Source organism: Alligator sinensis, unplaced genomic scaffold (assembly GCF_000455745.1).
Source record: "Alligator sinensis unplaced genomic scaffold, ASM45574v1 scaffold391_1, whole genome shotgun sequence".
In the NCBI taxonomy this organism is placed as follows: Eukaryota; Metazoa; Chordata; order Crocodylia; family Alligatoridae; genus Alligator; species Alligator sinensis.
This window is the reverse complement of record NW_005841889.1, coordinates 4246040-4273627: the sequence shown is the minus strand read 5'-3', so window position 1 is coordinate 4273627 and position 27588 is coordinate 4246040. Positions and strand designations below refer to the sequence as shown.

Here is a 27588-nt window from a genome sequence, read left to right as displayed (position 1 = left end):
TCATCTAATTCCTCTTTTCAATCTTTTTATCTTGCCTACCTAACCTACTCTCCCTAGTTAATCTTACCTAGTCTACCTAATCAAATCTAGCAATATAGGCTTTCCCAGTCATATGGACTTTTACTTATCAGTTAGTGGACACTTAGCTTAGTTGCTAAGTAGTCTTGTTGATTTCAGTGTGAATAACTACAAGTGTATAATTAATTAAGCACATGCATAAATCACTTCAGGACCAAGACTGCAGACATAAGATCACTTTGCTGTCTCTTACCGTAATCAGAATCTTTAAAACAAGCATCTAAATGGTCCTGGTCATCATAATCTTCAATATCAATGCTATTTTTTGTGCTTTTCTTTAGTAACCTCTTGCCTGCATTTTTGTTGTTACTGCTCCCAGTTTTTTTGGAGTTCTGGGTTGAGATAGAGTTATTTTTAGCTTGGTTGGTATTCCACGAAGTTTGCAGGCAGGAGTCTGAAGACTGGAGATTTGCCATTGATAACATTCCCTGGATGGCTTCCTGTGTGCTAGGAGATGCAGGTGGCTGACTGAGGGAAAACATTAACAAATAAAAAGCTTTCAGCTAATTAGGAAAAAAAACATGTAACATTTTATTACTTTCACTGTAAATACACACAGAATTGATTTTTTCTGATTAATGCTCTCACCACTGCCTAGGACTGTGGTATACCAATGATATAATCAAGCACAGAAAGTTTGATAGCCAAACAGAGATTTGAGACTGAGATGAAAATAAGGAAATCTTCCAAAATGTAATTATATAAATAATATCCCTCTTCACAAATTCCATCACCACTGGATGTAAAGAGCAGCCATGTGATTCCCCTGAACAAAATATAGTGATGAGCCTAGAACATTTTTATCAATTGGTAATTCCCCAGTACTCTTTTTAGAAAAGAACTATCAGCTGTGTTGTATTTAGTTTTGGACTGAGTGGACCAGGCTCCACCACAAAATAGCTCCACCACAGAATGAAAAGCAAAATAGCGCCATTACTATTATGTTCTTCAATAAGCTCTCTGCTCTTATTTTGCGCTGCCTTGAAAGCATGGTGATCAGTACCAGCTTTCTGATCACTTGGCCTTCAGGTACACACTACAGGCTTTGAGTGTTTGCTAGATTCAACACAACTCACCTATTTGCACCTAGTTTTATTTCCTCACCTTTAGATAGAGCAGACTAGGGCAACAAAATGGTTAAGGGTAAAATTTTCAAATGTGCTTCAATGATTTAGGAGCCCAAGTCTCATTTCTAAAAGTGACTTAGGAGCCCAAGTTATGTAAGCACTTGTGAAAGTTTTCCTCTTAGTCTCAAGCCAGAGTGACAAAAAACTATCTGTATCTGTTATTGGTGCGGACACATTTTTCATTCACTACCACTGCATCAAACACAGGTAACCAAGCATCTGAGTCCATCTAATCAAACAACTAAATTACAACAGCATTCCAAAAATCTAATACACAGCTATCACACAAAAATCTCAACCACTGCTAAATCCTGTGGATCACAAGTGCAGGATTAAAGTATGTAGCAAGAATAAGAGGATTATGCAGATGCATCCTTATGACCATGATGGACAACATTCTCTTCTATGTTTTGAGGACTACACCTTATCTTCAAAACTGATATTGAACTAGAACATAGTGTGTGGCTTCTGAATTGCAAGGTTTGTGTAGACATCTTGGCTCTTCTTTAGCAGCAGAAACCATTAATTATCGATGTTCAACATGGTATTTTTTTACTACATAAATATTGGCCCCATCTTGTGAGTTCCTAGATCTTAAGCCAGTAATAGTTAAGCATATGCTCAACAGCAAGTATGTGAGAAGTCCTGTTGATTTCACTCCTCAGTATTATGCACATTTTTAAGGCTATGCACAATCATGCCTTTTAACCACTTTAAAAGGGGAGGGAAGCTGCCACTGAGGAGGGTGTAACAGCTGTTACAAAATAACTATTATATCTACATGGTCCTGTAGTGATAAGGTAATTTAGCAAAATTGACCTACATTTGACCCTGGATTAAACAGTTAAAGTTACTATGGTTTAACCACACTTGCATGGCTACAGGAGGGGTCAGATGTCACAGTTACATTGTAACAGCTTCTATCCCTATAATTTGATACCAATTCAGTGATTATATGCCTGCGCTCTTATGTGTTCTGCTGGATCAGGACTCTAGGAAGCAAGGGGGATGAAGTTTAAGACCTGATGCTAATTTCCATCATGGAGGAACTGGTAAATTTCAGGTATTTTGGCTGTGTGTTTGATTAAAAACCTATTCTCAAATACTTGCACTGGAATGGGGGTTTTAACAACGTGAGACTTTTTCAAGCTGCTTTTCAAGCAAGCTCATCACCACCACTTACAAGAGACATTGAGGAACCTTACCAAGTATACTTTATAGCAAGATGGTTAAAGGCATCACAATACCCAGCTAACATAATAGAAAGGCATTTGATGGGTTCAATCTTCAGCCAAAACTCATACATATTCAGTAAGACACTGAAGTCAGCAGTGACTATTTTCACTACAGGTCACAACAGTCTGGAACAATCCTGTAATGGTAGTTATGGGAAGGCCTGCCAGACCTAAGAGGTTATTCTTCATTTTCACTTGCTGTTCTTCACAGTAGCCAAAATAAGGAATTAGAAATGGCTGCAGTCTTTAGACTGAAAAAGAATTTCCCCAGATCCCAGCCTCTGCTCCAGGAACTAAGGTTAGAGTCATCTGGAAAGGAGAAGGAAGGAAGGAAGGGCTGCTTTTAGTTTAGAGTGCCTGTTGAGAGTCTGTTACATCAGGAGGTCCTCTGAAAGTGGTAGGTCTGACAACAGGAAACAGTCTCCAGGCAAGAAATTACCTTTTCTGTTAACCTCAGCTATGTCAATATGGATTCAATGCATTTCTGGAGATAACAGTATGGATGGAAAAAAAATACCATCCAAGATAGAGTGTCATCCATCAGCCAAAACAGCACCAACAGACAGGCGTATGACATGACATCCTACAAGATGTCCCACTGACTTCACTAGGACTTGAGAGCACTTGCTCTCTGGAAAGTGCCTTGCACCTCAGAAGAATGGTCATAGAATTCTTAAAAAATGTGTGATGGTGTCACATACCAGCATTCATCCACATGTGTAAATATTTAAAGTCACTCACTTTCCAACCATGGAGCAGCAACAGCTTCATTATATTCAGGACAGTTCCCACAGTTTACTCCTCTAACACAAGAGATTACCCTGATATACATTTTATATCCTTCCCTAGAAGCAAAGGGCATTTTTACACATGTATGCATCGCAGCGCTGGATGCTTTGAAAAGCACCTGACGCTGCAATGCACGCATTTGTATAAGCTGCAATATGTGTGTCAGTGCTGAGAAAATGGCAGCGGCGCGCTTTGGAACTAAAACACCTTGTAGGTGCTTTATTTCAAAATTCTATAGTGTCTAGGGCAGTTAGCTCTGCTTTATAGAAAAATGAAATAAGAACAAGTTGGAAGCTACAAAACATTCAGAAAGAAAGTAAAATGTAAAGCTTGATTGCAGAAAAAAAGCGATGAAATCCTCTGACTTTAGATCAGAAATCTCTTATAGTAAACATCTGTAAGTAAATTTCAGTGACAATTTCAGGCTTACTTAATATACAATCCTCTACTAGCAGCAGAGGGAACTAGTTATGCCCATCTAGTTAGAAAGGAACCAGACCCTCTCCCCAAGAGAGGAACAGAAACTGCTTATATAAAGAGTATCCTAAATCATCTCTTCTGGCATAAATCGGAGGAATTTTATAGCAAGGTCTAAAGAAGTCCAAATGTTAGTGCTATGTATTCTGGTATGCTGGGTACCCTGTCACCTCTTCCTTGTGTTCTGGTTAGAAAGGCAGGATCTCAGGAAACAGAAGCAGTAATCAGAGCTTTAATTTGACCCTGTCAAAGGCAAAGAATAGCATACGTGGAAAATGGAAAGACAGGTTGAGGAACACAGGAATATGATGAGAGTTCTGCATTGTTACTGGAGGCTTCACTCTGATGGACTGAAGAGCCAAGTAAAGTTAGACATCCTAATATGTATGCATGGCCTGTAAGGTGACCTGCAAGGCTTTCACCTTTCTGCTTATTTTTAAATGATATATGAAGACAGGCAAGAAGGTTTTTATAAAACTTTTTTTTAAATTACGAGCTCATTTATTGTTAGTTCCTGTGCCTTATTCGAAGGGATAGTTGTGATGAATCTTTGATGAAGGTGCCTTTTTTTCTAAAATGTTCATTAGTCTGTACAGTTAAACAGTAGCAAGAACAGCAACAACATTTAAAGACTCTGACCAGGACTGTGATGTTATAATATCATCAGTTTTCTAGTCACAACCGAATCTTCCGGGGCTGACAAGTCCTGGATGTCCATACAAACAACATGCAGGGCAAAATCCATAAAATCTGAAACACAGCAACCCTAGAAACCCTTAAGGGCTTTCTCTTGACATGATAAAGAAGCAAAATAAAGCTAAAAATCTTTTTTTTTTTCTTTTTGCAGGTTACCTTTAAACAAAACATAATTCTAAGAAAAAACCTTGCATGTAGTAAAATTGGACCGCTCTACAGGAAAAGACTATATGTGACCTTGGATCCATGTGAAAGTCCTAGTAAGGTCACATGTGCGACTCAGCTTAACCATTATTGTCCTATGTGCATGAACACTTATGAAAATGGAGACTAACTATTTAAATATTGTATGTAGAATTAGCCTTTCATTCTATTTATTTTGCAACTGTTTACAACGGCAGTCGTACTACTAGAACACTGGCTGCTGTCAAAGACTACATAAAAACCATAGAAAATAAGCAGGCTAAAAATATGACGTGTTCCACACAGCACAATGATTAAATAAGAAAAGAAAAACATGCTCCCGAGAATGCAGAACAAACCCTGACTCTTCAGAAAACGGAAGTTTCTGAAAAGGCAGTTACTGTAGACTCAAGTCAACACTTCAGAGCTCAGGAAAAAACTAAAATGCAAAAACCACTGGCAAATATATTTTGAAGCAGCCTGCAACAGAAACCACTAACACACAACATTTCCTGGGGAAATTAGCAACAGTATGTCACATTCTCTTATTCAGTGCTAACTTCATCTACTTTAAATCATTTTAGATTCTGGATATAGTAACACACAACACATTCAGTAAGTTTCTAGAAACTAGTCATATTCATAAATAAGCCTGAAAATGAGCTAATCCCATTTTAGCCAGCAGTGAATCAGTGAAAAGGAACATCAAGACATTTATTTGGTGAAGTAACACTTTAATCCTCTCATTACCATGCCAAATGCTTTAACCTTCTCTCCAGTGCATGCATATTCTACACCATCTCTGAGAAATTAACATGTTTTCTTCACATTTTATTCAACAGTTTTCTCAAACACCAGACCCTCAAAACAGTGGAAACAGACCATCAAAAACTGACCACTAAATGGGAAAATTAGAGAGGAACTGCCTACAGCAACACAAGCTTTAACAAATAAATTGTGGAATTGATCAAAAACAGTGGTTCTGAAAGTCAAACCACAAACTGAACGTGTGTGTAAAAACCTCTTAAAGACACAGACAGTTATATATAAGGCAAAGTGTTTCTCATTAGGCCATGCACTTACAGATTTGTATTACAGTCATTCTGGTTCTGTTTTCTAAGCCAGAAAAAATGTAGAATAAGAAACAGGAAACAATTATTAAGCTTTGTAAAGCCATATCCTCTTTCTATAGCTTTAGAGATGATTAAAAAAAACATTTATAAAAGTAAACTTTCTGTTAGTTAAAATCATGAACAAAAAGACCTTTAAAATGAAAGTATAGCAGGAACAAAGTAGCTTGCAGACAACTCTGCTGGCCCCAGGACTGGGTGGTTATTTTGAATGGGGTCTTTTAAAAGGGTAGTTAAACTATGCAGCATTATGGCATTTAGCAATATCACTGGACTGTTGCTACTTTGTCACTGAACAAATCGTGCCAATTTTTTGTGTTGCTTGTAATAAAGAAGAATGTTTAAGGAGGGATTGAGAAAAGGACAGTTTAGCAATTTTCATGGATTCAGTTCACATTTTTGCAAGTAGTTTGACTACAGCATTTTTGTGACTTCCTCAGCTGGACTTTTTTTTTCTCCCCCTTTAAAAGATACTTTGCTAGTGCTTGGAAACTTGTCACTCTTGGGAGCAGAGGGGGATTAGCTTACTTCAATAACTGTTCACTGGGTAGTAAGCATCTGGTGATTTTCAGCTGCTTATATCTCAGCAACCGAAAGTAGTACTGCACTGAAAACTGTCAGCTCACACAGAATCTTGATCTGTAAGACACAGTAAAATTTAGTAAAATTTGGCTCACCTAATGCATACTCCATACGCGAAGGAAATGTTCAGTTTGGCAAAAGAGCATTGATACAGTAACATCACAGCTCATTAAATGGTCTACTTGAGGGAATTGTCAAACTAAAGAAGAGATTTTCAATTTCAAAGTTAGCCCAGGCTACTGTAGACACATGTTGTGGCCCAGTTTATGATCCAACCCTCAGCGAAGATAACGGAAGGACTCCCACTGGATTGGCTGACTGAGGCCAATTAGACTAAGTAAAGTTATGTTGAGTATCCAAAAACAGTTTTCCCCTTTAGCTGTCTTGTGGGTAGTAGAACTAAACCACAGAAAGATGGAAATTGTTAATATATGGTAGAAAAAACAAACAAAACCATATTTGCATAATGGAGCACTGTAGCATGTTTGTGCACTGCATTGCTTTCATATTTTTTTTAAGTATGTTATGGCTGTTTATGAATATATTCCATTAAAAACAGCCCAGAGTAATTATGAAATGAAATATAGTAATTTCATTTATCAAGAGATTTTCTCAATCAAGCCTCAGCACATACTGCCAAAACCTGATTGTTTATACAAGAGCCAAAATTGATACGACACATTCCCACTAAACTACCACACACAGTGTAGTAATTCATGTGGAGTTGAGTTATTACTGCACTTTGGACTTTGATTTCTGAAACCACAAAGGCAATGAATGCACTGGATCCAGTGCCTGGGATAAGAGAAGAAAAATGAGAGAATTTAAATCCTCCTCTGCTACAGAACAGTGGTGTTAACCCATAATGGGAAATGAAGTAGCACTGATGTGATGGAGAGCAGGGTCTGGTCCAGCACATGTGAGGGTAATGTAGTTTGGAAAAGTCAGTTGACAAAGATCTGCTGAAACACTGCAAAATGTTCCAAAGTTCAAATAATCCATGCATCATGTATCTGTGAGAGAGCTCTTCTGTACTGTAAACAGTTCATTTATTACCCAATAAGGCAAATATTTCATCCCACACAACTATCCAATTAGCAAATTAATCAGTTTCCAAATGAGTTCCACCAGGGCAAAAAGCCCGTTAGCTCAACAAGTCTACCTCTTTTAGCTTTATCTTTAGATCTCCTGCCATGTTTGCCCACTTCCATCCCCTTTCCCATCACAAAGCAAATGAGTTATCCTTTAAACTCACTGATACAATTTGCTTTGGTAATTTCACTTAGTAACTCATTCCATACATTCACTACTGACTGTGGATTAGGATCATGTTTGGAATTCTCTACTTTGTGCTTAATTTCCAGTGTTTCCCAGTGTCTACTCTAGATAATATCCTCCTCTCTGGAAGCTCCTAGGTAAAGAGTTCATTCCACATTACCAAACTCCTTTCATAACCACAAATGGCAGCTTTTCTGTGCCAAGGCAAAATGGAGCACACAGTGGAAAGAGATAGTGAGCAACAGTGACATCACAAATCACCTTTCAATACATGTGCTCTAGATTCAAGCTCTTCCCAGGAGTCTTGGGTCCAGCTTGACTACTTCCACCCCAGTCATGGACTCTGTCCACATACCATGGTACAAGGACTAGAGAGGGAGGTGAGGCTGCAAAACAGACCCTGCTCTGGGTGGATGGTTTCCTAGTAATCCAGTGTGACAGCTGGCTTTGCCAATTTTCTCCATGTGTCAGGCTTGAGAAGGTTTTTTGTGCTTGGTAAGATGTTATGATAATCTTGCTAGTACTGTGTGCCATAAGCTATATGAATTATGAATAGAGTGAAACCTGTCCTAAGCACTGCTTTAACAACTGACAAAAATGGTGGCTTAATGAAATTGGTCTTCTAACAAAAGGTGGAACAGAAATGATGTTAGTGTAGTTTGGTATGCACTTTGGGGTGACCTCTTTAGACAGGCCTAATAAGGAGAGCCTTAGCTACAGGTTTCACAGTGGTAATGTGACATTATGGGTCTGCTCTGACTGAATGGCAGAAAAGATCTTTTCTGCTGTATTGCCAAGATGTGGAGGGATCCTGCATCTCTATGTAACTAGAACCCTTTTGCCCCCTTGAATTCCAACTGTTCTGATTTGTTTCCTTTCCCTGTGCCAGCATATCCTGTTTACTAAAGGAAACTGCCTGGGTTAATAGCTTACTGGATTTTCCCATACAGAAAACCAGATCATATATTCTTCAATCAGGCATAAATTCCTAGTTGCCTGAATAACCACCTGAAGGCTTTTCCTGGGAAGCCCATGACTTGTCTGATTCATTTGCCTGGCACTCCTAATTTTGACACATTCTATCAGAAATTTCTGATATCTGACATCATTTATGCCTCTGCTATTGTTATGTGTGTTGTAGTAGCACTGAAATGCCGACTGAGCTCAAAACCTTATAGAGATACGTTCTAGTCGCTCCGATAATAATAGCCAGTTCATGTCCTGAAGACCATACCACCAAAATTGACAAGAGAAAAGAAAAGATAGGACAAGCAATCATAACCCTTATTTTATAGATGGGGAAATGAGGCCTAGAGAAATTGAGTGAGTTGTTCAAAGGTACATAGGGAGCCTCCATTAATTAATTTCACTAAAGACACTGCATTTGCTTGAAATAGACATATGCTAAGTACCCTGCTGAATCATGGCTAAGACTGGATTTTCCCTGTGTTGTTTTTGGACATTTAACCCTTACATTTCCACAGAGGTGAATTGACGCTAATGTCCCAGTTCGAAACAGCTCCAATGTTTGCAGTTTGGCCTCAATTTTGTGACTGATTTTTAAATCATTTCTATTTGCTAGGAAGTGTTTCCAGTTTTCAGCTATGCCCTACACTGCAAAAGATTTGTTCTCATTATTTCCAGGACTCCAAAGTTTTGGGTAACAAAATTGATACTCTACATAAAAATTTCTCATTTTAGCACACTTAAAGCCTATACATAGAACTGTAGGCGAGTCAGGCCCCAAGGTGACCCAAGGGGTCTCCATTTTATGCCTGCTGTCCTATAGAACAGGGCTGGCCAATTTCTAATGCCCTCAGCTACATATCACATGGACTTTGCACCCCTGGCTTCATATCATTTGGGCCACATACCATGTCATGCAAGCCCTGCCCCCTATACTACATGGCCACTGATACTCCATGTGAACCCCTCTTCCCACCACTGCACAGGTCCCAACTTGCCACACAAGCCACCTCCTCCTCCCCACACCGCACCACACAAGTCCCAGTGTTGGGACATGCCTCACCATACAGGCCCCTTACAGCAACTCATGACATGGTCCTGCCACATGGCTCCCCTATCCCCCACCCCACTCCACTGCATGCATCAGCACCCACTGCCCTGCACCAGCAGAGATCCCATGCTGGGTCCCTGGGGCCTGCAGAGCTTTCCAGCCATGAGCTCCTTCAGTTCCATGGGCTGCACTGCTCCAGCACTCCCCCAGGGCTGGGGACAGGCAGCAGAAGCTGGAGGAGAGAGGGAGCGCAAGAAATCTGTTGGCAGGGGCAAGAAAGCAAAGCAGGAGGTGGCATCTGGACTAGGATGCCACTTCCAGCTTCTTACCCCAAGGGCATAGGACAAGGAAGAAGTCTCTTTTATCACAGAAACAAGAGTTTGCTGAAATGCAAAATCCTGTTAGTTACACACACACACACACACACACACACACACACACTATGTTGATTTAAGAGAGAGAGGGCCATTTGTGCCTACCTGTTGGTGTTATACTCCAAACCCCCAACCTCCTTGCTTGCCTGCAACAGATCTAGAATTCCTGCAGAACTTCCGCTCTCTTTCTTTACTTTGGAGTTGCGGCCTGGCTTTGCCTCTGTGTCAATGTGAAGTGAATCTTCATCAGAGGAGTCATCACTCTGCAAAATCAAGAAGTCTCAGAAAAGCAAAAGAAGATACCAGCCTGTTTTTGTAGCATGCTGCTGCTCTTTTCATCCCAAAAAGGCCTAGGGCAAAGAGGTTCTCCCTACAGGTTGTTTTGTTTTCAGGGTCATATTAATGTTACTGAAAGAGTGCCAGGCAGTCCCAGAGCCAGATGCTCCCTATTCATCAACAGCCCAGACAGCAACATGGGCTTTTGGTCACTTGCCTATGTATCCCAATCTGGTTCTGAGTGAATCCCCATCAGACCAAAAAAGTGTAGAGTTTCCAGGTTCACCCAAACTTTGGCATCACTACTGAGACCACCAGGGATGGGTCCCAGTTATAGCTAACTGGTTCTGTATTATGGACTTCTGTCCTCCACTAACTACACTGAGACCATCAGCTCATTTCATACCATGCACGCATCAGATGGCAGCAACTGCCCACAGCTGAGTCACTGCTTTACCCAATAACCTAAGGAAGAGAAGCTCCTGAAATATCCTTGAACCATCATTGTTGCAGTGTTTCAGACTGTGTAGCTTGCATGCTTATTGTCCCAAATTCAGCAAAAAGGTTTAAGTGCTTACTTAACTTCAGGTGTATCCTTAAGTGCTATCCCACCAAAGGAGGGAATTAGACTCATGTGTTAAACAGCTTTCCTGAATGAAGACTAGACAAGTCCCACTGAAATCAAATGTTTGAAGTTAGACATATGCTTCAGTGTCTTGCCAAATCAGGAGTATTACAGGTGTGAGACAACAAGGAAATGCGGTTCCCCATACATGCTAGTAAATAAAGGCTTTAATTTCCACATAATGGTATTGTTGGCTTCCTGTAATATACACCAGCAAATGCTAATCAGCTGTTAAAGTTACTTTGAAATGAAAGTGTTGCAAAGTCCTATATGGAAAATGATTAATGGCAACCAGTGCTCAAAGAAAATGAGAGACTGGGGGAGCGTGTTTACAGTCACTGGCCATGACAGCACACGAGAAACACAGCCCAGGACAAAGCAGGAGAATACTATCTGGGTTAGAACGCTCTCGCTATCCTTCACACAAGGAAAATAATCTTAATGTCCAGTCTCCTACTTACTTTGCTGTTACATGCCATTCAATTCCAGTCTTCCTTATTTTTTATGTTTACTTACTTCACCGCAGAAGAAAAGTGGCAACGTTCTGTTCCTGTACTACTGCTTCCCCTTCACTTCTTTCTTTCCTTCCCTCCCAACCAAATCCTGCTCTAATTGTTCACAATGTCCAGCCCCTAATATGTAGGTACCATCTGGCTAAGGAGAGATGGAAAGGACATTGTTTGGAGCCCACTAGTGCTGCTCTTTAATTGTCCAGTGGGAAAGCTGAGTGACTAAGCAAGCTTCTGGCACGGCTGTGTCAATCCTTAATGGGACACCAGATGTCCAATGCTCCACAGGGAAGTCAGCGAGCGTCCACAGGTGCCATGTGGTAAGAGAACTGGGCTACAGGAAGCAGAAAAGAATGTTCTAGGGATACAATTCTGTCAGTACAATTTATGAAGTCAAGCCACAACAGTCTTTAAATACCTGAAGGACAATTACAGAGGATGGAGATGACCTTTTTTCCATAAGCACAGAGGACAGGACAAGGAGCAATGGAGCCTCAAGCTTCAGCTGGGGAAATTTACACTGGAGACAGGAGGACCTTTCTAACTGTAAGGGTTAGAAAGGTTCTAACTGTGAGCATTAGCACAGGCTACCTAGAGAAATTGTGGAATCTCCAGCCCTGACAATTTTCAAGAGCAGGTGAGACAGGGACTTGGTTGGGATGGTTTAGTCAGGGATACTCCTGCCTTGAGCAGCAGGCTAGACTAGATGACTTCATACAGTCCCTTCCAGCCCTACTTTTCTATGATCTTATGAAACTCAGAATATTTGAATGCAACCCAGAGTAGACCTGACAAGTCATCTCTAATTAGCAGACTAGAAAGAAGTTATATAGATGTGAATGAAATGCCAAGTCTTTACCTAATTATGAGGTGAATTCTCGTTTACACTGAACCCCTTTTATGAAACTCTTGCTGTGTGAAGGCCCAATGTATGAAGGCATAAATGTAAGCACAATTTCAACAAGACCTACTGCATACATGAAATTAAGCATGGACTTAAATAGGCATTCGGCACCTTACATAATTAAGTCCTCAATATACTTCTCGATGGATGTGTCTACACATCACCATACGGCAATGTTGCTGTGCTAAAGCATCGCGCAATAACTGCCCATACTGTGCCATGTGCACAGTGTACAATTAGATGTCACTGCTATTTTGCCATAGTGGCATGTTAAAACAGGGGAGCACGTTGCTACAGCAAAGTAGCTACTGATCACATGTAGATTCACGTGACTGCTACATCACTGTAGCACACCATACGGTGATGCACCGTGTCACTACAGTGACATAGGGTGACGTGTAGATGTGCCCAATTAATATAAAGTCACTCAGACAGGATGGGATAGCTACAATAATAATAAAATACCTTATATGATACCGATTCCACCTTTGGCTTTTTAATTGGTGTGTGTTGTAGAGTTTCTTTCTTATCTGATAAAACTAAAAATAAAAAGAATTACAGGTGAGATTGACCATTCATTTACCAGAGAAACAGCATGTATAGCATGTAAGGTAGAATAAAGTTTAAATCCACTGTACTTGTTTTAAATGTGATAGTGCAAATAAAGAAGGCCACAATCTTTATTGTGAAACATAATATAATGTTAAATGCATTTTTGAAAAATAAGATTTAATCACACAGATGCAGACAAAATAGAAGAAACTCTTACAGGGCAAATCTCTTTTTGTAGTGTTTTTCTTCCTTCTAATTGGAAACTCATCAATTTTCAGTTCACCATCATCTGACACATACTCATATTCATCACGCACAGGTTTTGTTTTATCTTCTTTGAAATTTTGGAGAGACCCAAACACAGTAGTATTCAACTGGGTTTTGACTCCCTTGGACCTACTTGGAAAAATGTTATAAACACAATTTTACACAGAGAAAGGTACTAATCATAGCATATTTCTTATTAATGTAGAATGATTTACAAAATGAATGATTTACAAAAACTTTACAGTAACTACACATCAGAGTAATTCTCTGGATTTCAAGTATGTGTAATGATGACAAACAGTATGGCATATGCCTCATACAATGTACATTGCCATATTTTTACTCACCCAAGCAGTTTTTTGTTAGCAAAAGAAAATGTAAATTTATTGTCCTTATTTCCTGATAAAGGTGTCTTTTCCAATTTGTGTTCCTCTTCCATTTTTAGTAATGAATCAGGTTTACTGTTCTGAAAAGCATGAAAGGAGCAACAACATTCAGTTAATAAGTTAATGACGTTTTCAGACTTCTAATCACAATGTGGTATTTATTATCAAATAATAAGGATCCATGGAACATACATATGCAGATATAACAGACACTAGACTAGACAGACAGTCGGCTCCTCACCTCAGTTACACACTGGCCACGGCTACAAGAGACACTGACTGCACAAGCCACCAAACGGCTTTGTGACCCTTACCATGCAATAGCATCACATCACAGTTTCTGCCACGCAACACTACTGCGCAGTATTCTCAGGCTACTGCGCAGTCAGCATCTTGTGTGGATGTGGCCACTGAATTGGGAAAGCCTCCCTGTTCAGGAGAACACATCAGCATATATTTAACAGCCCCATTCTCATTGAGGCCTGAGTATTACATCAATGAGAACAGAGCTAGGTCTACAATCATTTTTCTGACTGAAAATCATTTTGTTGGCACCTGTAATTTTGGACCTGATACTCCATTTATTTACATTCACATAAAGCATGAGTAATTTCCGGGATGCTATGCGGAGACTGGGTCCTATACTTGCACACTGTTCCTGCTATGCTCTGTTTTTACGTACATTGTTCTCCAACTCCTACTTTTTACCTTTATTGTCCTCCTGCTGCCATGCAACACAAGTTTACAACAGAGCTTACCTTATATTTCCACTTGGCTTCTGTTTTGGTCTTATTCTGCTCTCGAATTTCAAATTTCTCCACCTCGTTTTGTTTATTAACAGTTTCCTTATTAGGAACATTTAAAACGTTCTTTGCAGCCTGTAAAATATTCAGTGGGTTCTTTTAAACTGAACAGAGTTTGTGCCATGTCTTCATCACTTCTACTTTATATTTGCATTATCTGGCAGTGTGAGACATTTTGTAAAATATTTCTGACATTGATTCTTTTTATCACAAAAGCCTAGATTCCATCAAAAATAATGCTTTTAGAGACAAAACTAATTTTATTTTTCCTTGATAGATTACCAAGGTCAGTATAAATATGCTGATCTCCCTGCCTGCTGCTTTATTGACGGGTTTTACAGACTCATACAAGTCACTAACTAATGCATAAGCATGCTAAGAAGCCTTAATATTACTTCTTATAGAACCAAATCAATTTGCTTTTAATGCCATTGCTTCTTAGATGCGGGTGAAATACTGGCCACTCTGAAAACACCCTCTAAAATTCACTGAGGCCACAACTTCATTCAGCTTTTTTTTTTCTTTTCATTTCTTTAATATAGCACCAACTAACTGGGTAAAAATGAAATACGTTCATACTTCATCATTTTAATCATTCTAAAGAAACAATCTTCCTGAAAATAAGATGACTTTGTGGGATTAATCCATTTGTCTGGTCTATGATGACTTATAAGGTAATACACATGTCAAAATGCTAAAAACGTCGTAGACTACAGGGAACCAAAGGTCAGTAAAAGAAAATGCTCGTTATTTTCACCTTACCTTTCTTCTGGGAAGGAAATGGCAGCGACTTGTCAGATTTAATCAGAAGGGGTCTTTTTTGGGATGGGGGGCAGGGGAGGTTTTGGGGGTTTTTTTTTAGAGGCCATGAATTAAAAGCAAAACCGTCTAATCTAATTTAAAATGGGTAAGAAGTCAGTACAACTACGGAGCTCCCATTTAATGTTGCTGGAGCCAGGATTTCACCCAAAGTGGTTTTCTTTCTCCAGCATGAGGCATCTGAACATATGTTATGTTTTAATCCATGGTCCGGTAAATTAACTGAGAATAGCCATAACACCTGGACATACCTTCCCCTTCTTTGGCGTTTCAATCTTTGTTAGAGCCTCTTTTGTGTGCGCCTCCAGCAGATCAAGATTTGGAATGGCCGGTGGTGGGCTTTCCTTTGCCTTCTTTCCTTTTTTCTTTCCTTCTCCTTTGACCTTTGGAGTTTTAGGTGGCTTAGGGTGTTTGGGCGGCTTGGGCACCTTGGGTGGCTTGGGCGTTTTCACATTTTTTGGAGTCTTTTTTTTAGGGACTTTTTCTGTGGGGGGTGGAGGGGTTGCTACTTGTATGGGAGATGGTGTTTCCTCTTTCTCCACAGGACAGACTTCCTCTACGTTCACATTGGCACTCGCTTCTGTTTTGTTGGCTTTAGAGGCATTCTGTATTTTGGCACAAAGAAACATACTCAGTCCCCACTTTCATGCAGTTAGTTTTTCTGAACCCTCTTCCCTTCTTTCTTTCCTTGTAGGAAATAAAATTCAAACATCTTTCTTTTATATGTGGGGGTACTGGGTACGTATGCAAGTACCCAGGGCAAGAAAGTAAGGGCATTCCAACGTACTGGAATTACATTCTACTTGCCTAAAATCCTCCCTTTCCGTCATTCATGATGCCAGAGTGGCCAGAACACTTAAAGAAGTGATATTGGACTGTAATGAGCATAACTCACATTGGGCAGGATTCTCAATAGTTTACTGGACTGCTGTTCTTATTTAAATTAGGATAGTGTCTAGGAGTGTTATCCATAGACAAGGAGCCATTTCAAAAGGCACTATAAAACCCCTGTTGGCAGTCTGCACTGTACTCAAGATGTGCTTGCTGTATGTTTAGATATAGCTGAACTAGCTTCAAATCAGACAGCTGAGATACTGGAAGCTGTGTAGCTGCGGCAGGGGTATGTACTTAGTGGCTGAAGCCTATAATGCGACCACAGCAACACTGCTATTGGCAGTCAAGCAAGCTAGCTTAAATCTGTGGACTGTGGCACATACTCACCTTAACTGAGTGCTGTCTTAATTGTGCCACTATTAAAGTTTTTCCAAGGACTCCAAAAAAAGGGAAATTAAGCTACTGTTGAGCACTTCTGAAAATCCCACTCTCTCTCTCTCTCTCTCTCTCTCTCTCAGAGTCACTGAAAGCCTGCACAGACTAAAGTTTGCAGCTGCTTTTCTCTTTACCAGGGACCTCACTGATGCTCACTGGTAATAGGAACAGTTCAAAGCTAAAACTACATAAGCCCAATTTATTTTAACAGTGATGGCAATTAACCACAGAAACAAAAGTGGTAGCAGATTCTTCATCACTGGAAATTTTGAAAATTAATTCAAGGAAGTTCAGTGGACAGTGTTCTCCAAAGGCCCCACTACATGTTCAAGTTAAAGCTGCTTAGAAACTAGCTATGGAGTTGTTACATATTTTCAAGCACTAATTTTATAGCTTGTTGGCTCTTTTGATAGCTGGATAGTGATTTTTATTGTGTGATAATTACTTTGCATGTGTGGCTGGTCTAAATTTATTGCATGATTAACCAGTTAATTGCATAATATATGTAATGTGTAGCAGGGGCCCAGGAATGAGCTCAGGCAAATGCTCACAGTCATCCCTTTGGCCTTATAAACAATCTATAAGGAAAAGGAACCTTTTGGGGGGAAAAATAGCTTTATAAACGTCCCTTTAAAAAAGCTACCTTTTGCACCACCCCAAGGACGTATGCAAAGCTATCCCCGTCCAGACTACATAATTGTACTCACTATCATAACCATTTGTATGTAAAACTACCTTTGATGTCCTAATATAATGGTAGTCGCCTACACATAAAAAGAAATAGTCAAACAAGAGCCATAGTTTCATAAACAGAGAGGTTGTTTATGTATCTTGAGAATAAATATTAATTACCTATGTTTTAAATATTAGAGCCCTTGTATTTACTCAATTTGGCTCTGGATTTTTTTTCTGTAGAAAACCCATAAGGAAATGCATATGATTTTAATAGTCTTTTGTTTAAAATGTTAATCAGATATAAAAGAGTACATTTCAAATTAATTCAGATGTGATGAAGGCAGTAGTTTTATATCTTGTTTCACACCCCAAGGTAACACGAGCAGTAAAAAAAGATGAGCAATTAAAATGAATGGTGTTTGACTAATTAAAAAGAAAGTATTTTCTCTTTAAATTGCTATCCAGATAATCAGAAAAAATACATATATGCTATATCAAATACATAAAAGAAAATATATTCCAATGTCAATGCCACAGGTTGAGAGAAGAAAAGAAATAAAATAAAAAGTATATGTCTGTCCCCATACACACTGAACAGAGTTATAGTACATCCATCCATAAACATATAGGACTATATAGCACTTACTTGGTCTGAAGCAGAACTATGATCAGTATCATGTGTGAAGAGAATACTTTATATTTGGGCCATGGAACCATAGATCCAGATGCCACATCATTATTATGACATTAATCATGCTAGTAGTGCCTAAGAACCAACTGAGAATTGCACCCATTGTGCTAGGTGCTGCATGGGCACTATCCCTGTCTCAGAAGAGAACTTGCAATACAACGAGAACATTGGAGTTTTTTGGTGGGCAGGAGTCAGCTTGCTAACAGAAAGGGAAGGAGGAGCGGGGGGAGGTGGGAAGAGAAGGAGAAAAGGAGTTGTGGCTGTGAGGTAAGGCTGAGGACTGAGAGAGGGAGGGAGTACAGTAAAGGAGCAGACAAGGGAGAGACTGCCTTCACAACAACCCTGTTGTAAATCTCACATTCATGTTTCTTATAGGAATGCAGTATTTATTTCAATAAACCTGCATTTTATGGCACGTTATGAAAAATGCATGATATAGTTAATGTTATGGAAAGAGCACAAACCTCACTTAATCTTATTTCTTTGGCAAGGTCCTTGATAAGTTGTGCTGGTTTAAAATTCTCTGGGAGTTCATCTTCATGGTCTACTAGTGCCTAGAACAGAACAAAAGTCTGATAATGACTTGAAAATAACATTATTTCCAAATTATGAAAAGACTCGTCAGCTGACCCATCAATGTTTTTCTAAGTGCACAAATCTAGTAACACAAACATCATTAGGTAATTCTTTTCAGATAAAACAAATAATGTTTTTAGCCCAAAATCAATTACAAAATTACAAAATCAATAGTTCTTTTCGGTTATTAACATGTGATTTTGCAACTGTAATATCTCCTTGCTTTCCTGTTTTTGTGCTTTCCTTTGCTAAGTTTGTTTCCTTCACTGAGGTAAACAGGAAAAGACCATCTAAGAAGAGCTTCTTAATTGTGAATTAATTGTGAGAAGAGCTTCTGAATTGTGACAGAGGAGAGAACTTCCAAACCAATATGCTCTTCGTAACACAATGATGTAGTTACTACAAAATCCAGAAGACGCTGACTGCAGGACATCAAGAACCAAACTTTCAATTCAACCTTAAGTGGCTCTCTCTAGCTGTAGGCACATCACAGTCAGGCTCCTCATCAATCCAAGTGAGACATCTATCTGATCTGATCGTACATGGCAAAACCGTCCTCAGTTGCTTTTGCTCTACCAAAACTAGAAGCCTATGTTGAAATTCCAAATTTATAAATCCATACAGCGTAGTTCTGAAACTGCGACTCTACAGGTATGCCATGATGTGCTTGAAAATCCAGCAGCTAGTCTTAAGAAACATTTAGCAGGCATATCAATACTGTGTGTAAACAATTATGAAATGATCATATATTTGGTTCCGTTACTAAATAGTTCATAAAGGACAGATAAATTATTAACTGATGTTTTAATAAATTATTAATCATTTGTTATAGATGCAAAAGGATACTTGCAAATGTAGCTTAAAACCATCTGGAACATTTTTACTGATGTGCCTATAACCACCTATAAAATATATTACTCTTTTTGTAGCATGCTTGTAATACTGATTAATCATTTATTAGCCCATTATGAAATATTCAGAAACTGAAACTTTTGAAGAAATATGACACATAGCTCATAACAGAATTTTAATGATAACACCTATATAAAAAACAGCACAGGTGGATGATAGTGCCCATTTCTGACTACAATTCTTATTACTTTTCTGAGTTTGGATTTAACAAAATAATATTTTTTTTAAAAGCTTACTTGAGCTAGAAATAGCAACAAGCTGTCTCTCCATTTCCTTTTCTTATTTGTATCCCTCTAAGGGTGTGGACACATGTACATTTGGAGTCATTTCAAAAGGGGAATGTTTCAAAAGGGGAACAGCTGGTAGGTTCTAATTATCAAGTACAAAAGCTGAGAATGACACAAATGTAGGAAAACACAAAAAGCTAGTAAAATATAGCATGAAGTAGGGTTAAATTTGGAGTAGTTTTGCTATGTTTGTATTATTTTCAGCTCCTTCAGACATAATAATTAGAACCTAAGGGCTGCTGCCCTTTTGAAGTGTTCTGCTTCTACAACAGTTCCAAATGTACATGTGCCCACATCCCATTTAATCTTTACTGATACCACCCTGATGTGCTCAGACCTTCTAGCTGATAGCAGAGGAGTCCCCTGCCCCAAGAAGCATCCACCAGTTGTGACAACCTCCTCAGGAAGGCAAGGCTATTTGTGGGTGATATCTTTTATTGGACCAACTGAATGGTTAGGATAGACTTAGAAAGATTTTGAATGCAATGCATTCTTCTTTAGAAAAGGTTCAAAATCCTTGCCTCTCACTTATTTCCTAGACTAGCATAGTTACAACATCAGTTCCTCAGGAAGGGTAATTTTGTAGAAGGCCCTTTGGAAACATTTTTAACTTCAGCCCAAATCTCCATAGTGCCTCTGAGTACTACATGCTCACATTACCTCTGTCTCACTCAAGTCTATAGTGTGGCAAATACTGTTTTAGAATAGGAATTAAAGGTATCATGCTAGATCCTAAGCTGGTGTAAATTAGTACAGTACCACTGACTGTAGCAGAACTGCCCAAATGATACCAAGTGAAGAGATGTCTTTTCCATATCAAAATATTTCTGACAGTAACCAGAATCATCGTATCCAGCCAAAAAAAGAAGCACACAATAAGAAATCCAGCTAATTAAATGAAAACAGTGATTGACCAGATCATTCACCCAGGGTTCCCCTTTAGAAAGGTTGCTGGCTGGGAACTGCATGGTTCAAGGGGTGGGTAATGGGATGCAGTGCTGTCACTGGTCTGAATTTACCCCAAGTAAGTTGTTAAAGTTTTTCCTGTGTAACAGTCTTCAATTACCTGAAAGGTAGTTATAAAGAAGATGGTGATAAACTATTCTCTATGGGTGCAGCGAATGGACAAGGAGTAACACTCTTAAACTGCAGCAAAGGAAAATTAGTTTGGAGATAAGGAAGAATCACTATGAGGGTGGTCAAGCATTGGAACAGGCTACCTCGAGAGGTAGTGAAATCTCCATCCTTAGAATTTTTTAAGAGCAGGTCAGGCAAACGCTTGCCTGGAACGGTTTAGACAGGGATGATCCTGCCTTGAGCGTGGGGGCTGGACTAAATGACCTCCTAAGATCCCCTCCAGCCCTATTTTTCCATGATTTTCTGATTCTATGACACCCATTGGATGACCTATTTGCAAGGACCAGTGGCTTATCTACACATTTTTGTGTACAGAATTGCATGCCTGACTTTTCTGAAAAATCAAGCCATGGACAGGCATGTGTTTCAAGCACTCTGAATTTGGAGCACTTCTGTGTGCACCCCCCATCAAACTCTCCTGCCAGAGTGCTTCAAACTCACTACAAAGCATGCAGCAGTGGTGCCCTCCAATCTGGGGTCATCTTCAGAAGACTGGCAGCCATGTGGCATGCAGGGATTCCTGTTGCTAGATAGCTAAAGAAGAGGACTCCTTGCAGCCCCTTGGCTTCTAGAGGCTCCTGAGGACAGCCAAGTGCACAGGAGAGCAGACCCATGGGGTAGTGAGCAATGCACTGTGGGATGCCAAGGAGTGAACAATACCCTGCCATGCTCTATGGAGATACAGTAATTGGAGAAAGCACTTCAAAAGGAAGTGATCTGAAGATGCTTCTCATTTTCTGAGGATAAGCCTTGAAGCACTACAGCCATTTGTGAAGCACTTCTTCAGCCATGCATATCTGTAAGCTCGCCCTATACAGCACTTCAAATCCAGCAGTAGAATTACGGGTGGGCAAGTAGGGCAGCAGTGCCAGAATGACAGCCCCAGGGAGCCTGCAGCACAACAGCAGCAGCCCGTGTTCTAGGAGCTTGCACCAAGGCAGCAGCATCCCATACCACCATACAGCAGCAGTCCTTTGCACAGAGGTCAGTGCTTGGCACCCAACCTCTGTCCAGGCTGCCAAAATTTGCAGCTATACCTGTGTTCAAACTAGGGTTGACAAGCCATTCAATCAACCAGTCAAATACCATCAATTGATGAGTCAATTGCATACATATTTTTTAACCGGTCAAAGATTATAGCAATTTTACAAAAACACTACTTTTTTGTGGTTTTCTTGAAATAAATATGACTTTTAATGCTTTTTGACACATTTCTTAATGGAAAATTTGTGCTTTTTCTGTGTATTATTCAGACCTATTGGTAATTTTTGGTTGATATTTGACCAGTAAATTGACCAAGGTTTATTTGACTGGTCAAATACCCAGCCCTAATTTAAACATTACATCTGTCCAGGGACTCAGGAAGCAAATAATTTTTCTACCAGTCATTCCACTAACAGGTCCCTCTCCTCTGGGAATCTAGGATTCTTGATTTTTGCTACATTGATACATTATTCCTCTTCTGTCTTGCTCTTTTGCTCTTGCTAGTTCACAAGCCAATGGTACAGAACACTAAAACAAGACCTTTTCCTACCTGCTTTTTAGTCCATGACCTGAAAGCACCATTGAGAATTTTTGCCCCTTGGAGCAAATGAGGAGGAGGCTGCTGCCCAGCTTTGTGCAAACCTAAACAAAAGGAAGATAAGATGGCATTCAAGAGTGGCCAGCAATTCTCTGTTCAATACTTGTTTGGTTGGTTTTTTGGTTGGTTTTTTTTTAAACCTAACTGTGATTGTTTGGATCTTGTAAGACGTATAGAGTGGAAACCAAACCAGTCACAGCTACAACTTCTATAGTAATAGGGAGTGTATTTACTGCACCATAAAATACATTCAACCTGTCCCGACACTGTTCTGTTCTTATAAGGTATGCGTACACTGGAATTTATGGCTGAAGTCAGTGAGTCAGTTGTCATTTAGTTTGAATTAGCTCCCATATTTGTACATGCTAGGCTTCACACTACACAAACATTGGTTCTAGGACCCAAACATCCATATTGCACCCTAGAGCTCTTTTTTACTTCAGTGGGCTTTAAATTAGACCCTTCCCTTGGATATATTTGACAATCTCTTTAATTTCTGCTACAATAAAATAAAATTGTTCACAGTTCTAGCTGCTCTGAAAACAATGTTTGGTATCTAAAACACTCTATTCAAAGGTTTGCCACTGATCAGATACTGATCCTATGACATACTGCTTATACCAGACAAACAATCCTACTTTTCTTTGAGAAAAGGGTTCCCAATGGCTTTGCTTGTTAGTTTTGCTCATAGTGAATTCACAAGGTCTCCTCCCTTTCTTTGAAGTCTCAGGAATCTTTACTCTTCTTTCACTACAGCCATTTATTTTATTTGTTTTAAAAAATGTGTTTTTTCTCTCTCTGGACAGATATTATGATGCTCCTAAGGCAAAAGCAAAATGCTTGCAGTATATCAAATGAATATGTAAATACAATGCATGTGTGAATGAATGGATGGACTAATTTTCAAGAAGTACAAGTTAAGAACTTACACTCCCCAGAAAACTTTTAGTGCCAATGTAGGCTATATACTTGACATTAGGAAAGGACCAGGTTATGCTTTCCTTTTAACCATGTTACTTTTTATTTTGCAAGGGTAAATGGTCCTATACTCAAATCAACATACTACTCGAGAAACAAGGCTCTGTGTATAAAAGGGTCTGCAAAATTGGTTGGAAATTGGAGAGCACATAGGACACAAGTGCAAATTTGGTACATTGTGGAAAAACTATATTACCTGTCTTCATAGGCCATGAGTGTCAGAGATTTGGCTCCAACATTCATGGCCTATGAAGCAATCCAAGTACATTTTCTAGTGTGGATGAGGCCTCAACTCTGTCTTGTCTGCAGCTCTATTATTATGGTCCTTTCTATAGACAAAAGACAAAGGCACTTTGCACTGATACAGAGGAGCCCTTCTATCAGAAGAATATGTCTTGACTAAGTTGTATCAGTAGGAGAGAGAGGTTTAGAGAACAAGTACTTTCCAAATTTATCTGGGTGTTTTATTACCAGCTGAGCACAATTCTCTGTACCTTTGGTTGATACCTTGGACAAACCTCAAAAGACTTGAGTCTACTAACACTAGTGGTTTTGGCCATTGTCCACCTTTTGTCTTGCACATCAACAGAAAATAGTAGTAACACTATTCTCACACAACCACAGCTGAGTAAACAAAGAGTGCATGAAACATTGTTCTACCTTTGAACGTCTCTAGCAGATGCTTCCCCATATACCAACAAGCAGTTTCATAGTTTGGAAACTGGGTTAGGCTGACAATTTTCAACCGCCTTTCTACTTCATACGCTCTGTGACACAAAGCAAAAATACACTTTAAATGTAATGGATCACAAGCATTATTACCCAGTGAAAAGCATTGCTTATCAATATGCTGGAATGAAAATGTCTGATGGCTTTATCCCCCAGAGAAGTGTTAAAAAATAAAGAGAAATATTAAATTAAGCACAGAAAGTGGTCTTACTGCACTATTTGTCAGACCTCAATAAAGAACTGTTTCTATTACTTTGCAAGTTTCTATTACTTTGTAAGGAGTCCAGGGAGGCAAAGAGAGGGCAATATTCAGAAGGATGGATAGCATAAGGTAACATTCCACCAATTTTCAACATAAATCTGCTGCTGCTGCTATAACGTGGGAAGTAAAAGAACTCAAGCAAACTTACACATGATTAGAATCTGTATAAGCTACTTCTAACTGCATCAGTTCAGGGTGTTCTCAGTTCAGGGTGTTTAAAAAGGGGCCAGACTTACACATGCCTTTTGAATTAGGCCTTTAAAGTATAATAATATAATAATATAATTACTAAATATTGTTGCTAATTTCTATGAGAAATATGGCAAATGCATGGTCTTTTGAACCCACAAAGGAAATATAAATTCTTTAGAGCTAAAACTGGGCCTCAGCCAAAACTTCAGATCCCAACACAACAATTCTGCCCCCCGAATAACACATCAAGCCAGAAACAAAATGTAGCTAAAAATTTCAGACAAAACTAAAAATACAGGTGAACGCACCTCATCTGCATTTCAACACTTAAGCTATGTAGAAAATGTCCTGCAAATGCTAGGCAGTCTACAGGTGTTAGAGTTGCATAAATCCAACCTGTAAGACAGAGAAAGGAGACTCTGGTGAATAAAAGCAGGAACTATGATTGTGAGTAATTTATGAGAAGAGAGAGCTAGTTAGCCATGTTAATCTGAAGTCAAGCAGAAGGCAGGGTAGATATGCACCGTATAAATGTGTGTGTGTGTAAAATACTTTAAGTATTATACACTTTATATTATACACTGATCTATGCTGTCCTTTCACCGCATCTGATGAAGTATGCTTGGGCTCAGAAAAGCTTATGCTATACACACACACACACACACACACACACACACACAGAGATATATCAATATATATACACACACTATAGTATATATGTAGTCTATATATATATATACACACACACTATACACACACACACACACACACACACGTGTGTGTGTGTGTGTGTGTGTGTGTGTGTGATTTAGTTTGTCTATAAGGTGCATATCTACCCTGTCCTCTGAGTGAGTACATCCTGGCTGCATTCCCATGGCTTCTTACTTTTTGTATTGCCATCTAGGTCCAATTCAGCCCTAGGGTCAGGAACATCTTCTCTGTTAGAGCAAATATACTTAAAATAAGGTTGAATTTTGTCCTACTGCATATTAAATAAAAAAGAACCTGACTGTGTAAAGTGTTGAGAACTTCAGCTCCCATGGGAAGCCAACTTCAAGTGTGGTGAGATGAAGGTGTATGTAGAAGAAGAGATTGTATGTGTATTGTTGTTCATAGTGCTGCTATTTAACTGTTGTTACTCTGCAAAGCTGCAGTAGCAACAGTGAGAACTCATTTCATGCTGCTTCCCCACCATCGTAAAAACTTTTAGTGCTGGTTATCTAGTGATACTGGCTTTACCGTAGCACTAGGAACAGGTGTTTTCCAAATACTTATTTTCATACAGAAATCTACTCCCGCATGAGCCCCCTCACAAATTAGCAAATCTCTATTAATTGTTCAGTGTTTACTCAACCATCTGTTTCACATATGGTCATGAGAAAAACACCCACTTCGTACTATTTATGGTCAAAGTAAAATTCAAGTGGGTAATGAATTCAGCATCAGAATGCAAAGGCAGACCCCAATAGGGCACAGCTCCTGCAGGTGCAGCCTGGACAGTATGAATATCAGGATGAACATTACTAATATCTACTTATATTAACATCCAGTTTGCACTTGCCTATGCCACATATTGTATAAATTCACAGAGAGTGGTAACTCCTACCCCAACAAGTTAACAATCTAAATAGGCGGGAAACAGAGCCATAAAGAAGGGAAATGACTTGCCCAACATCACAGGAAGGTCAGTAAAACAGCAAATTCCAGTTCTCCTGAAACCCAATGCAGTGTCCTATCCACTGGACTAAACCATGGCTGTCCAACTTCCAGGGGACTGAGGGGCCACATGCCCTGTGGGCCATACCAATGAGGGCCACATGCCAGGCCGGCCATACCAGGATGAGACACAGGCTCCCAGGTCACATGGATGCCCCTGCTGCTGTACCACACAACTATGTGGTCACAGCCCCCCACCCCATTGCTGCACCATGTGTCCACATGGCCCTGGCTCACCCTCCATTCTCCATACTGCAGATTGCACGTCCCTCCCCCTACCCTGGGGTGGGGACAGGAAGAGGCAACAGGGGGAAAGAGCTGTTGCAGCTGGTGATGAGGAAGCGGCAGCCAAGCAGGAGCCTGAGAGCTGCAACTTAACAGGCTAAGTGCAGGCTGCCAGGTGGATGGCCATGCACTAGACCCTGCTGCCTCCATAACAAAATTATGATGAGCGAATACCAGGGAGCCCATGTAGCACCACATGCTCACAGCACAGCCTAACCAGGCTGGGCCATGGCCTGCATGAAGCTTTGCCCCTTTGTGGCCATGCCTTAGAGTCAGCCCTAAAAGGGTTCTGCAGGCTACTGACAAGCATAATTCAAATCCTCTCCTTCAGGCTTTGAGTGGCCTTGCTGGAGCTATGCCAGTTTCTGTCTGATGTCTTACCGCACTTTGCCTCTAGATCCTATCCTGGACCCTGCCTAGCCCTTTTTCGAATACCTGCCCTGGTCTCTACTTTCACAGGGAAAAAGGGTCCAGGTAATAATGGACTCTTTAGTCTAGCAGGGAAAGGCATAACAGAAACCAATGACTAGAAGGTAAAGTCAGAGAAATTCAAACTTTGAAATATGACGCTGTATTTTGCTAATGACGGGGGGTAATCATTGGAACAAACCACCACGGGAAGTGGTGGATTCTCTTTCCTTGCTGTCTTCAAATGAAGACCAGACACCTTTGAGGAAGACTGGCTTTGACCAAACGCAAGCTACTGAACTCAATACATGGCTACCACAGTTAAAAATTAAGCATTGGTGATATACAGGAAGTTGGACTAAATGGTCTAATGCCCCCTTTTGGCCTTAAACACTATAAATCTGAATGCTGCCTTGAATAATTTATGATGTCTTAATTTATTGCAGGATGCCAACCAGTCATTTTAGCATGTTCAGAATGTTGAAAATAAGATTACCTTTACCTTTTATACTAAAATAAGTTTATGCAAAACTAGCATGTAGCTCAGGGGCGGGCAATTATTTTGGACAGAGAGCTGCTTACTGAGTTTTGGCAAGCCATCGAGGGCCACATGACAGGCAGCCCAGGGCAGATAAATATTAATTTTCAAAATTTTTAGGGGCCCTGCGGGCTGGATAGAATGGCCTGGTGGGCCGCATCCAGCCCCCAGGCTGCATTTTGCTCAACCTGAGGTGGCTTTATCGAAATCCTTATTAAAGTGAGGCCTCTAAGTATATATATTT

At 39.8% G+C, this 27588-nt stretch overlaps 1 protein-coding gene across 6 annotated transcripts in view; it reads right to left on the bottom strand.

Moving 5' to 3' along the window:
* PHF2 (PHD finger protein 2) overlaps window positions 1–27588 on the bottom strand; it is a 175433-nt gene that overhangs the window by 15497 nt on the left and 132348 nt on the right. For 2 of the 6 annotated variants that reach the window (XM_014517077.2, XM_014517079.2), the window contains exons 8-18: window positions 24706–24793; window positions 23875–23981; window positions 22189–22280; window positions 18207–18296; window positions 15359–15712; window positions 14244–14363; window positions 13447–13565; window positions 13050–13231; window positions 12746–12819; window positions 10072–10229; window positions 272–546 (exon numbers count right to left, since the gene is read on the bottom strand). In XM_014517077.2, coding sequence (XP_014372563.1) covers window positions 272–546; window positions 10072–10229; window positions 12746–12819; window positions 13050–13231; window positions 13447–13565; window positions 14244–14363; window positions 15359–15712; window positions 18207–18296; window positions 22189–22280; window positions 23875–23981; window positions 24706–24793 — 1659 coding nt within the window. The remainder of the gene's footprint in view (window positions 1–271; window positions 547–10071; window positions 10230–12745; window positions 12820–13049; window positions 13232–13446; window positions 13566–14243; window positions 14364–15358; window positions 15713–18206; window positions 18297–22188; window positions 22281–23874; window positions 23982–24705; window positions 24794–27588) is intronic. The other 4 variants (XM_014517078.2, XM_006017999.3, XM_014517080.2 and 1 more) reach the window with 3 other exon arrangements.